Genomic DNA, 14,708 nt, shown 5'->3' on the forward strand with positions numbered 1-14,708 from the left:
GCCTGCATGCCGCTTGTGTCATAGTGCATGTGTGTGCTTTGGTCTCTAATGACAGATATTGGTGTGACAAGAACTGGACAGGCACTATAAAGATACCATTTAATTCACAGCACATAACGCACTAAGTGTATTTTGGTAACTGTTGTGGTTATTGTGAAATAATTAAATAATACATACAATCTGTTGATTGGTAAGAAAAAGCATCCATATATTTTATAAGCGGTTACCATAGCCCAGACCCTTTCTGTAGGTGGGAGTAACTTACTGGACAATACTGGACTTCATTTGAGTGTGATGATCCTCCCACAACCCAAATCTTAACCATAGTGTAAAAGGGCGGAGCTCTAGAGGTGTACAGCTAGACTATTGGTGCCAATTGGAATCAACTCCACCTACTTGGAGGCTCCAGGTTGCAGCGATAGATCCTTGACTGAAGTGGCTATGCCTAGTGACAGTACCACAGAGGGTCACTCTGGCCAGCAGGGGGTGCCAAGAAGCACTCACAGGGACATGACAACCTGCTGCTGGCCAGGTTCGTCATCACTCATAGCCCCTGTCATTTGTTTTCTTTGCATTTTTTTGCCATTGATCTCAATAAGGGAAGCACACAAAAACACAAATGACTATTTCCTGAACCCAGGACACTACTGACAGCTGGGCCCATTTAGTGTCACATCCTCAAAGTGCAGTGAGAAACCCACAAAGACAGGAAAAGAATGCAAATGCAGACTTGAACCCAGCACACTGTACAACACTAACACAAAATTAGTCCCAGGAGCTTGGCCCACTGATTTGTCACATTATCAGATTCTGTCATTACATTAAGGAGTCAAAGCAGAAGAACAAAAATATTTATGTGATCTGGGGGTCCCTCTTCACCCCCCTTCACTATGAAATGGCCACATGTATGCTGCTAACTGACCGGGGTATTTCTTGTATTCTTAGGGACCTTAGCTGTGTACTAATTTTCAGGCTTTCACCTGTCTTCTTTATGTGGGTGTGGGGGTCGACGGTTTAGGGTGCTCCCCCAATGACCCATTGGTCCAAAGCAGTCACATAGCTTATTTATGTCAGGTAATGACCCTGAAGCTAACCATCACTCATCCACTTTTTGGAGTGCAGCGTGGTACAATGTGTACCCTTTTGTTTATTGTGCATCAAAAAACGAAGGAAAAGGAAATGGAGAAAAACCATGGCGGTAAAAAAAACTTGAACAACGGGGAAAAAAAAATCGCCAGACCGAGGTTCAGGGTGATAAAGGCAAAATGCCCTAACTAGTGCCACAAACACACAATAATAATAATAATAATAATAATAATAATAATAATAATAATAATGTGTATTTATATAGCACCTTTCTCATGTGTTAAAAGAGCAAAAAACTTCAAATAAGAGGTCCACAAAGGTCTGTACCAGCACAAGAGAACAGTTAAGGGGTGCAGCCAGATGGTCACCTGTGGGTCACTGGCACACGCCAGGAATGTGACGTCACAATGGTGAGCCTATCAGCCAATAAAGGCGGGTTGTCGTCTTAGTCCATTAACTCAATTGGCTACCAGGCGTCCCGTCCAGGTATAATCAGCGCCGATAGTCACCGCCCTTCCGCCATTCACTGATCATTGCACGAGTCTTTGCCCGCAGTCCGAAAAGGCGCTATATAAAGCAGGGGCTGCCTGTGACTGACCGCTCCGCGCACGACCCCCCGCCGCACAGCTGCTCGCCGCCTGATGTAACTTCCTGCTAAGCGGCTGATGCTGCGCGCTGCACCGGACCTCCTAGACCTCCAGAACCAGCAGTCAGCCTCAAGATGCTCTCCTCAGGGGTACTCCTCTTCACCGTGGTCATCCAGAACGGTAAGACCTGGGGGCTCCTTGTCTCGCATTAGAGGATGTAGCTCCGTCACTCCGAGCGCTGCCGAATGTCCTTTAGGTGACAGCCAAGGACGGCCACATCACACCTGCATGAGGAGGAGGAGGAGGAGGCTGCGCTGTCAGTCAGTAGGAGAGGCGAAACGAAATCGGCGATCCTCAGTAAGGGTCCGGGGGTCCACATGGTTACGGCAATGTCACGGACAAGGTCATTGAAAAGTGTGCAGATGCGGCAAAACGGTGAAATGTTTACCGTTCCCGGTGGCTGTCCGTGTGGACTCTGCACTACCTCTCAGTGTGTGCGTGCGAGATCATTGATGACTACACATTGACCCCATGTCCGACCCCTTTAAACCCGATCGCGACTTAGAGGCTTTCACAATGTGAAATTCGGCGTTTCTGATTAGATGTTGACTAGTGATGCCTCCCCGCCGCTTGGCATGTCACTTTCGGTCGGCCTCCGCGCTTCAGTTTTCGTTCGATCATCACCATTTGTGTTCCCTTGGCTGACCACCCTCAACTGCCCATCCTAACGCCGTCTTTTCTCTTTTCGCAGCATTTTCATCGCCGCTACCTTCGGAAGACAACGGAGCAGGCAAAGAAAAGGTGAGTGCGGCTTACCGTAATGACGGGGCTTATTGCCGACTTCGTGTGCAACTGCGGCTTCCTAGAGACCACTAAACAAACGGATTCGTTCCTGCAGCCGCCCCTAATAAGCTCATAGAGGAGGAAGGTGGATCGAGTTTAACACATTTTTATGTGGTCCTTAAGTTCAGAAGAAGTGAATTTAACCCTGGCCGGTGTTTGCTCTTAAATCAGTCATATACTGCCCTAATGCCAAGGTGCAAAAAAAACTTTAATAGCATAGCAACTAAATATCCAAAGAGAATAACTGCTTTGGACGTTCATGTTTGTTTTATTTCAGCCCTCTAACTCCTGGGTTTGTTTCCAGGCCTGAGCTTTATCTGTGTGAAGGTTCCAAATACTCCCTGTGTCTCCTCCTGCATCTCAAAGACATGTAACTTGGGGCTATAAGTGTTACCTGGCATCGCAACTACTTATCCTAGCTAGGGGCTACCCTCCAGCCCTTGGCTGTGTTTCCATATTGTACCCTATGCTTTCAGGATAGTTGCAGGAACAAACTTCACAAGAGGGTTTTATTCAGTCATCTTTGTCATATTCCCATTTAGAGGCACCCGGTGCCAGATGGGACACCTGCCCATTACAAGCTGCTTTCATTCACAGCAATGCAAACCTGGCATGCTAGAAAAGCCATGCAGCAGCCATCTATCAACGTGATTAATTACATAAACACTTTCAAACGCACAGATTTCTGCTGATGGACACATTTGAATTTTATATGGGTGTTAGCTTTCTAAACTGCGAAAACACATAATAGAGTATGTTTTTAAAAATTTGATATCTCTTGCGGGCAGCACGGTGGTGCAGTGGTAGCGCTGCTGCCTCGCAGTGAGTTTGCATGTTCTCCCCGTGTCTGCGTGGGTTTCCTCCCACAGTCCAAAGACATGCATGTTAGGTGCATTGGCGATCCTAAATTGTCCCTAGTGTGTGTGTGTATGTGTGTGTCCTGCAGTGGGCTGGTGCCCTGACCGGGGTTTGTTCCTGCCTTGCACCCTGTGTTGGCTAGGATTCGCTCCAGCAGACCCCTGTGACCCTGTGTTAGGATATAGCGGGTTGGATAATGGATGGATAGATAGATGGATATCTCTTGCCCTATGTGTACCCTCAGCATTTGTCCTACACCTTTCTTCTTTATCCTAATTCATCTCAACGTCTCTTGCTTTCTTTACTGATGCCTTCTCTATAGATTGTGTTCCCTTGACGCCTGCTTTTCAGACTCCTTCATTTTCAAGGTACCTTGCTTGCCTCCCATCTGCTTTTTGACTACCACCAATAGTAGACCAGCACCCTTTACCTCCTGCAAAAACATCATTAGAAATTCTTGCAAATATTTCCCATCTTTGAGGTGACCAGGGTTGCACCTCATAAGAATTTAGAGACCTAACATTGGTCAGAGTGTTATTGGATTTGTTGTCGCCAAAAGTCTTCATTTAATTCTCAGTCAGGAAGTGAACTTCACACCCCCTCAACTACCACATCACATCATCATCTTTACACTGAACAAGCAGGACCAAACTGACCAATCAGACTAAAGACTGACTGGCTGATCAGACTGACTGAGCAAACAAAGTCAAAAAAGACCAATCAGACTAAAGCCAAATTGACCAATCAGATTGACTGAGCAGCCAAAGCCAAACTGACCAATCAGATTAACTGAGCAGCCAAAGCCAAACTGACCAAATAACTGCTTGGAGGGACTGGATACACAGAGTGCCAGAATGAACCTCAGGGGAATCACTGACCTTTAGAAAAACTGTCAAAGTGGCCTTTTTAAGAATAAACTCACCCCCCACAAACACACATACAGTCCTAATAAATAATAGAAGATCGATAAAGCGATAATCTGAGTAAAATGCACCTCAACTCCAGCAGCATGTAACCCTCACTTGCACAACAAGGCCCAGATGGATGGTGTCTATGGCTACAGGACACCCATGAGTATAGTGGGCACCACAGAAAAGGTTCACAAACTGGCTAAAAGCCTCTGTGGTCAAGAGGATGGCTCTTCTACTATTGACGTGGCCTGCTGTGGTGTGAATGTGTCGTCGCTCCCTGTAATTGTCCCCCTACTTATATAATTTAGATCAGGTCAGATGATTTTGTTGATGGTCCTCATTGCTAAGGATAAAACAGAGAGAACAGGAAAATGTGGGGGTTAGGATTGGCATCTTAAAAGTGGGATTCCTAAATGGAGGCCCATTTAATACACACAGCTCCCCTGGGAGTGCAGGTTGCGCCTAACCTGTTGGAGCTCAATTAAAAGCAGCTATTTATTACAACCAAAAGCACAAGGCGAGCCAGTGAGGCACTTTACATAATGAGGGGCAGGCCGTGCTGTGTTTCACGCCGACAGATCGATAGCTTTTCCGCTAATTAATTATAGTAACTATTTCACACACTTTTGCTGATCTAGCAGCTCTCCCATTATTAATTTTTTATGAGAGTATCAGAATGAACCTCATGGGAGCCGCTGACCTTTAGATAAACAGTCAAAGTGGACTTTTTAGGAATTAATTCAAATCCAATAAAAAGAGCATTGGCGTTTTTTATATAGTGCCTTTCATAACAAAGCAGATTAAAAAAACATGACATAACAGACATGGAGTCGGCCATGAAGAACATCATGTCAGACATGAACCGATGATGAGCGAGCTCTGGAGTTGTTGTCAGATCAGGGGTGACCATGAATATCAACAGAAATGCGAGAGGGTTTGGGGGCAGCCTCACCATTCTAGCCTTGGGTTCAAATGCCTGCTTGTACATTCCGTCTGTGTCTACTTCTTGCACATCTTAAAGATGCACAGACAGAGATATGCCATTAGGAGTAAAAAACGACTGAAAAGTAGCCATGAGGAGTAAGCAGCATTATTACATTTTGCAGATATCACTTTCCACAGGAGATCCTGCCGACTACAAGCATCACACACTAGTTTGTCCAAATTCATCGATTAGTAGAAGCAAATTTATAATGAAAAAGGAACAAAAAGAACTGGGTATTAGCAGAAGCCATAGTGTCCCCAGCTTGACTCTGACAAACATTTGAAAGCGGATAAGGGTGTAAATTGTAAACTGTGATCAAGCATGGAAAACCACTAACAGGGAAACAAGATGGAAACTTTGTAAGTCAGAAGACTTGAACAACAAGGGTCGGGAGATAAAGAGAACGTATGAAAAAAGTCACTAGCAGAGATGAAGAATGTCAATAACATGGGAAGAAAAACTCCCACCTCCGCAAACTAGGGGTCCTACCGTAATGGAGATTCACTTAACATCGACTATAATTTATTATTTTTGAAACACATCTTCCCGCAGCACCAATTTGTTTGTATCACGGGCGCCACCATTTCTTGCACTTTGTGATGCAGGGCTGTCAGAGTATTGCTAGGCTGCTGCTACTCAGGTTGACTGGGTGTGTGTGACGCATGATGTCCTTACCACCACCGTAACAATGTCTGCGTTGTCCAAGTTTGTGATTTCGGCAAGAAATCTGAACTACAAATGACTTTTTGTTGTCTGACTACAATTTATGACTTTCACTTTGGTCGACTCTCTTGCTGTGTTCTTTGATATACAATTTGCTGTCACATCTTAATCTTTAGATCTCCAACTTCCCGGTCACAAGCCCGTGTTTCCCTCTTCTTCCTTGTGACCTTGTAGTGTGGTCATTGCACTCCAAAAGCCAAAGTGAAAATGCTAAATTACATTGTTACTGGAAATCAGAAGCTATGGATCAAAGATCAGACACACTAAGCACACAGGAAACATCTGTTTGATTATCCACAACCTTGGACGTTGTTGACAGTACCTGTCAATGTCAATAGACTTGTGCTGATGACGACACATACCACACGACTTGAGATGGTGTCATGACATGGAACAATGTCCTAGTTTATGATTGCATTTTAAACAGTAACAATGTTTAAGTTAACAAGTTTGCAAAAAAGATTTTCGGTTAGCCAGAACATTTCTTGATAAAATTTTTGGACCACTTGCCTGTTTTTCAGATTTCTCTTCCAGTTCTTCCTGCTGTTCAGTTTCCCTTCCAGGCCTAATTCTTTTCTGTTTTGGGTTTTCAGTTCCCTGTAGTGCCAATTCAAAATAACAAAATACTAAAATGATCAAAAATAAAAATACTCAAGTCAATTCACAAAATGATTTTTTGAAATGGAGTTTAAGTAATTAGGCAAAGTCAAAAGTCAAGCCTGCAAGGGCTTGCTGCTAATGCAATTTAGAGCAACCTTCACAGCTCCATGGATTGACAACGAGTAACTAAACAGTCCTATCAATGACTCAACTTCTTGTGTTTTTCCCACAGGTGCTGAAATGCTTCATGGAGGTCCTGGCGGATGCTTTGTCCAACCCTGAACCCAAACCAGTTAGCCACGAGTGTCTGGACACACTGAGGGGTGGTAAGACTAACATCACGAATACTCAACTGTTCATACAGGCCTCGTCATAGGGTTGTCCTAATTCTTGACTTTGGACTTCACATGCAAAATTTAACGTCTAATTTTTTCATATACTTGGTCCGCCATAGACAACTCAGACAAGGGCTACAACAGCAAATTTCCATCAAACTCGTGAAAGCTCCTCTATGAGGGGTTTGTTTTGTGCGAAACGCAGAATCTTGAATGGAGAGTGGTAGCCATGGCAAGGCATCACTGACAACAGGCAGGCCTCCAGATTTGAACACTTAATAAAATGGCAGTGCCTATGATAAACAAAATGGTGGGAAAAGAGTGAAAGAGTATAAACAGGAAGACAACAGAAATCAAAACCCCAGAATCATAACAATGATGAAGAACAGCATTAATAAATAAATAAACCACACTCACCTGAAGTGAAGCCTATGACTTTCACATGGTCCTTTTGACACTGGTGGGGATTGAGCCGCCATCTTTGGAGACCGTCATGGAAGGGGACAGGGTCAGATATCAAACAAACCACCAAAATAAGTAACTAAACAAAGATCATGTATAAATACAAATAAAGAATAATAACAAATAATATTAAAACAGTCCACCAGATAAACAGATGCAGGCACTAAATATCCAAAACCACACACTCCTTATATGCTAAAGATTTGGCAGCCAACCCAAACCCTCCCAAACATGTCCCACCATCGGGTGCAGCTCTACCATTGTGTTTTACATAGATTTGCCACTAGAGGGCCACCATGTGCCGTCTACCTGACAGGTTGGAGCAGCAGAAGTCCTGCCATTGGATTTTTCGTTCTTCTGCATTCTTTCTGTTGTGAACTCAAGAGTTCCCAAAGCACAAATGCCCACCAGAAGTAAAAATCTGTTGGAATGACAAATACAATGCATATGTCTCTGTTATATGCCATTTATTATGGGATTTGTAAAAGCAGTGTTAATGTTTGTGCTGTGCCATCTGTTGGAATGACTAATGCAATGCATATGCCTTCCTCTGTTGGAAGGACAAATGCAGTGCATTTTATTAGTGCAATTATTAACAGTATGTTAATAATAATTATTAGTGAAAATATTTGTGATGCACCATCTGTTGGAATGAAAAAGAAATGCAGATATCTCTGTTATATGCCATTTGGTATGGGATGTGCAAAAGCAGTCACTTATCCTTCTGCGAAAGTGGATTATCCCTTTCATAAATTTATTTTCCAATGTTCCATTAGCTGATTGGAATTTTTTGTTTTTCAGCTTCTGAATTACAAATGGGCTTGGTTTGCTTTTATGGTACTTTTTTAAGGCACATTGAATTTTGCTTTTTCTAATAAATATTGTAAATGTCAAAGAATATATATATATGTTTTTGCATATTTGTGCCATGAGATTCAAAGTTCCTTGTCTGCCTCATGTTCAGCCTTAGCTTTCTTTAAACCTGCTTCTTCTCTCTGATTTTGTAAGCCTCACACCTAGTTTTCACATTCAAGCCATTCTGAATTCCGTGAGCTGGTCCAATCTCAACACATTTTAACACTGCGGCCTCAACCGTCCCTGGTTCAACTCCCATGCCCCACTGGTTAGGCTAACTGGAATGTGGTCATGAGCGTGAGAGGGCCCTTGCCATGGACTGCTCATCCTATCCTGCCCAGTTTTCTGCCGTGCACACAGTGGTCGCCCTCAACTCCAGACCGGACTGGACTGTGTTCCATGTCCTCTCCTAACATTTCCTTCTGTTTCAGATGAACGAGTCGCTTCAGCACTTCGCCACCAGAACCTTCTGAAGGAGCTGCAGGAGCTCGCAGCCCAAGGTAACACAAGAGCACTTTTTTTTATCTTCTTCTGTCATAATTTTTGAACCCAATTCATTTCCCTGTCCATCCAGTTTAAGTTTCCCATCGCCTGCTTAGTAATTCAGCAGTTGTCCCCTGGTTTTAAGGGTCTTATCGCAGTCCTGTCAGAGTCTCCTGTTCTGAATATTTTTTACATCTTGCCTGGGGGTTTTTAGTGGAAATTTTGTTTTTATTTAATGGCAGTCCATTTTGCCATGAGAGTTACCAGGCACACAAAATCCCAAACAATATTCAAAATTCCCAGCAGAGGGGGAAACCATCAACCCCAGCTAGTCACACAAAAAGGACAACAAAGAATCTTTATAAATAATTCTTTTGCCCAAAAATGCTCAGAGACAAAATAAGATTCAAACATCACAGAAGACACAGAAGGCAAGAGGCGCTTTCCCACCTCAGGAACTTTGCTTTCAGGAGCCAGTGGGTTCCTGTATAGCGTAGACCCCAACTCACTTGTGATCCCTGGACATGGGGGACCTCCCTTACATTATTGCTTTGAAGCGATCGCCGTGTCACGTGGGAGATTATTGCTTCAATGTGGTGCATGGTGTAGCAAACCTTCTTCACTGATAACTCTCCAAAGTCCAAACTTCTAACAGATTTGTAAGATGGCACCTTTGCCATCTGCACAATTCATTACCCAAGCCCACCAGCAGGGAACACCAGAGAGGTGGCTATGAAGAGTCATGTGTTGTGAAACGCATTGCTTCAATGTGGTGCATGACATAGTGTGCCATCTCCGTTTTTAACTCTCAAAAGTCCAGCTATTAACACATTTGTCTGATGGTGCCAGTACTTGTGGTCAAACTGTCACCACAATTCATCATCCAAGATCCACCACAACAACAACAACAACATTTTATTTATATAGAACATTTTCATAAAAAAAGTAGCTCAAAGTGCTTAAACCAGGACTGCACACCAGTGAGGTAGCTATGAAGAGTTGTGTTGTGTGTTTTTTGCTTCTCTGCCTTCTTATTAGCTTTAAAATTAATGTGTTTTATATTATATATGATTCTTTATGTCAACAATTCTTTAAATAGTTATATACGTATATTCTTGTACTTCACTTTAACCTGTTCCGATGTTCTCCATGTGCTCACATTTGATCTGGAATTATGACATATTAAATAATAATTAATCTGACACATAGGAAATGAAACGCTGCATTCAGTAAGTTTGATGCACATCGCTTAGCGTTTAATTTGTCAGCCACTTTTTGCCAGTCATCTTTTCTGGTTTTGGCTGCTTTTGCAGTGTTACCCCTTGTACATATTAAATCTTGAAATTCTTCATATCCTTCGAGTTAAAGGTCCTGCTCCACGTGTGTGAAAAAATGCGCCCGTTCTTTCATCATTTTGTTGCAGCCTATCAAAGACTTGCTGATCATGTTTTCTAGACTCAATATATACGGGCCATTCAAGCAGCGTGGGAGCACACGTTCATCTTGGATGATTAGATCCAGCTAGACTAATCTACTACACGTCTGCGTTTGAAAAACTGACTTATCCTGGATGAGCTTCACTGGCATTAACTCATCCAAGATTAGGCATCTGATCTCGGATGATTTAAGGGACGTACGGAAAATACCCCCCTGATGTGCAGAGGCAAGTCATTCCAAAGCTTAGGAGCAACAACTGAAAAAGCTCAGTCTCTCCCCTCGACTTCAGCCGACATCTTGGCACTACAAGGAGCAAGTTGTCCAGATGACCTCCGTGCTCTTGGTGGCACATAGGGGTGAAGGAGGTCACAGATATATTTTGGAGCGAGACCATGCAAGTCTTTAAAAACAAACAACAAGATTTTTAAATCAATGCCACACCTCATCGGTAGCCAGTGGAGACGGAGATGTGATCCCATTTTCTCGACCCAATCAAAAATCTCGCTGCAGCGTTCCAAACCAGCTGAAGGCACGACAGAGCAGATTTTGGCAGACCCACATATAAGGAACTACAAAAATCTAGGCAAGATATAATAAAGTCATGAATGACTGTTTCCAAGTCCTTCTGTGATAGAAAGGATTTTAGTTTAGAAATTTGCCTCAGTTGGTAAAAACTGGACTTTACTACCATGGAGATTTGTTTTTTAAAACTTAGTGATGACTCTAAGATGAGACCTGACATCATTATTAAATCATTGCTGCCAAAGGTCCTAACTGCATGCCGATTTCAAGTGCAGATGTGGTAGGACCAAAAATAATGACTTCTGTTTTATTTTCGTTTAATTGCAAGAAGTTTTGTGCCATCCAATATTTAATATCCTCAAAGCGTTTCAACAGCTTTTTTACAGATGAAGTGATGTCAGGGCTAACTTTGAGGTACAGCAGCGTATTATCAGCATAATAATGATGCGCAACATCATGTTTGTAAAAGATGGCCCTCAAGGGGAGCAGATAAAGGGAAAATAGAAGGGGAGCCAGGATAGAACCTTGAGGGACGCCTTGTGTGAGAGGAGCTGGCTGACAGAAATTCCCATCTATGTTAACAGACACAGAGCTAAACTGGGAAAGGCTGTTGAGATCAAAGCTGCATTTTGGGGACTTACAGCCTTTTTCTCTAGTAGATGGCGTTTTGCATAACTGTTGTTAGGGTCATACCCTACGTTTCTAGGGGAGTGGTCTCCAGGATCTTGACCTCGAGTTCATCTGCAACATAGACATAGAATTACTAGACGCTGCATGACCAGCAGCATCGTACGTCAACGTCGCCACCATATTGCAAGTGGCACTGCTGTGGTTTGAAGTAATGGATAAAGATGCCTCACGCATGTGCTACTTGGGATTGTACAAATCGCTGTACGCTCCAAACCAGATTCCGGGGGATTACATTTCATAGGTAAGGCTGAATAATTGTTTTGGTTATATTTGGCCATTAGAAAATCCCGTTTTATAATCTTAGCAGTCAAGGTCACCTTACAGTAAAATTAAACGACATCAGTAAAATTAAAACCAGAGAATGATAAATCAAAAAGCAATAATTAGCAAACAAACAAAGATAACTGGCAGTAACTGTGCAAAATTCACAATTGGTATGCCAGTTTGAAAAGATACGTTTTGAGGGCAGTTTTAAAATGTGTTATTGAATCGAGCTGACGTATATGAGAGGGAAGAGAATTCCCAAGTTGAGCAGCACAGAGTCTGATGTGTGGTACAGAAAGTCGAGCTGCAGATGAGGATCTGAGTGAGCGAGAGGAGTGTAACTCTGTAGGAGATCAGTGAGGTTGTGGAGAGCTTTAAATGTTAAGAGCGGTATTTAGTATTGGGAGCCAGTGAAGTTGAGAGAGAATAGGTATAGTATGGTCAGTGGATTTAGAACAGCAGGTTATTATCCTGGCAGCAGAATTTTGAAGAAGTTGTAAGCGATGGATACGTTTTTGTGGGATGCCAGATGGAATAGTATTATAGTAATCTAAATGTGAGGTGACTCGGGCATTAACCAATACTTCAGTACTGTGTTGCGTAAGAACTGGACGAAGTCTAGAAATGTTTCGGAGATGGAAGAAAGCAGTCAGAGAAATGTTACTTATATGGGAGGAATTATTTAATAATAATAATTATTATTATTATTTAATAATTGCCATTATTAGTGTATAAATGGATATAAATAATTGCATGTAAACGATTCGCCAAAATCTGTTGTATGTAAACGATACTGTTTTAAACGATGTTGTTTTTTCATCAGAAAACCCAGTTTCCACGCCTGCCTGTATTAGTTTAAATGGTACTTTTGCCACTTGCAATATGGCGGATGCGCTGACGTATCGTGTCAACTGGGCAACACAGTGAATGCAGCGTCTATCTATATATGCCTATGATCTGCAAGACAGGATAAAAGGTCAATGGTTACACCAAGCGTTATCCATCAGTAGATAAATCCCTTAAACCGTTCAGAAATTCTCTCTTTGTTTTTGATTTTCATGTCTTGCCTGGGTTTTGACTTCTTGCCTGAATGTTGCCTCCCACAGGGTTTGGTTGCTTTGTTTGTATTTACTTTCTCGTATGCAAAGTATAGGGAAATTATTGTAATCGTCCAAAAATTTGATGTTGAGATTTTCATGAATCTCGATGTTTTAGACCTCCCTGACTTTCTTATATACAAAGTATAGGAATCCTCCAAAAATTCCATTTTAAGATTTTGATGAATCTCGACATTTTAGACCTACATGAGTTTGAAAATAAATTTTTTGGAATTATGTCTGTGTGTGTATGTAAACATTGTAACTTGAGTACGCTTTCACTTTGGTCAACTAAATTTTGCATACAAGTATTAGGTGCAAAAAGTAGATTTTTATGAACTTTTGAGCTATTTCCGCTAACTGGAAGGGGTATTTTACCTTTTATTCATGCAGCTGCACAGTCTGATTTTTTCAACTTTCCTTTTATAATAATTGTTCAATATATTATTAATTTGATTTATTGTTGATGGTTCTTTAATGTATCTATACTAATAAAAGGCAAAGCCCTCACTGACTGACTGACTCACTCACTCACTCACTCACTCACTCACTCATCACTAATTCTCCAACTTCCCGTGTAGGTAGAAGGCTGAAATTTGGCAGGCTCATTCCTTACAGCTTACTTACAAAAGCTGGGCAGGTTTCATTTTGAAATTCTATGCGTAATGGTCATAACTAGAAGCTATTTTTCTCCATCTACTGTAATGGAGTTGAGCTCGAAAGCCGTGGGGGCGGAGTTGCATGTGACATCATCACGCTTCCCACGTAATCACGCAGTACGTAGAAAACCAGGAAGAGCTCCAAAAACCGCTGAAGAAAACATGCATTATATAATTGAGAAGGCAGCGAAACAATAAGAAGTGAGCGAGTGACATATAAAACCATATTCATGAGTTCTGCTACTTCGGAAACAAAGCACGATGTAAACCTACACTTTAAATTAAGTTCATAGATAGGCTGCCGCTGGCGTTTGTCATGCCCACAGGTAATGCGGGATACAAGTTTAATGAGAGCACACAGGATATAAACGAGAGTTTTGATCACTTTGTAACTAAGTTAAAATTGCAGCTGAAGGGCTGTGCTTATGCAAATTCCGAGAGACTGTTTGTGGGGGATTGACAGTTAAGGTGGGTGGGGGAGTCACGTCATCATCTCCCCTCCCATTCACCTCATTTCGCTCTGAGCTGAGCTCTGCAGCTGACGCAGTGTTACGACTTTGTGACGCTGCCACCAAATACTCACAGAAAAATCCACAAGTTAATACACACGCTGTTTCTAGAGTTTCTCCACACTCTGAATCCTCCAGGCACTACTTACAAAAGGTTACATTGACAATCGTGTTACATTATTTTTAAAATGTTTCCTTTTCTTAGCACAAGCACAGCTGAGAAGCTTTGATGCATGTGCTCCATAACACATTAAAAAATAATGCATTTAATCACACTTTCAATCACAAGCAAAGGGGAACTTCTGTCAATGCATGATTTCCTGGCGCTTCCTAATTCATTTTACCCTCACACCCCCTTGGTTTGAGAAGAAGTATGAAAAAATATGAGGTTAACACAGAAAAGCAAATCACCAATTGAAGCTTTATGAATAATCGATTCGCCATCAATAATCGTTTTGGTGAAGCCAAATCCTCCTTCCATTTTATAATTTTTCCGCCACTAGCCATGATTAAATGAACAGTAAAAAAGTAAGAGCGAAGCGAGGGTGACTTATTCAGGCAGGCAGGCGACAGCTCAATAGCTCAAATTTGGATATAAGTAGCTTCTATTTAGTCGCCAGAAATATCTTTGTTAGGAATGGAAGTTGAATTTAGTCTTTAAATTTCTATGTTAAAAAAAAGTTATGCAATGATGACTAAATCTAACTATATAAAGTCAAAACTTGTATATATAAAGTCATTCGCGAATATATAAAGTCAAAACTTGATTATATAAAGTCACTATCGGAATAAATAAAGTCAA

General features: G+C 41.9%; 1 protein-coding gene across 2 annotated transcripts in view; it reads left to right on the plus strand.

Annotated features, from left to right (window-relative positions):
- Window positions 1–1,512: 1,512 nt before the first annotated feature.
- Window positions 1,513–14,708, plus strand: part of chga (chromogranin A) — a 32,387-nt gene continuing 19,191 nt past the window's right edge. Inside the window, exons 1-4 of one of the 2 annotated variants that reach the window (XM_039741709.1) lie at window positions 1,513–1,853; window positions 2,425–2,474; window positions 6,826–6,919; window positions 8,677–8,745. In XM_039741709.1, the coding sequence (XP_039597643.1) occupies window positions 1,808–1,853; window positions 2,425–2,474; window positions 6,826–6,919; window positions 8,677–8,745 (259 nt within the window). In that variant the 5' untranslated portion in view covers window positions 1,513–1,807. The remainder of the gene's footprint in view (window positions 1,854–2,424; window positions 2,475–6,825; window positions 6,920–8,676; window positions 8,746–14,708) is intronic. The other variant, XM_039741708.1, reaches the window with a different exon arrangement.

Source organism: Polypterus senegalus, chromosome 18 (genome assembly GCF_016835505.1).
Source record: "Polypterus senegalus isolate Bchr_013 chromosome 18, ASM1683550v1, whole genome shotgun sequence".
NCBI lineage: Eukaryota > Metazoa > Chordata > Cladistia > Polypteriformes > Polypteridae > Polypterus > Polypterus senegalus.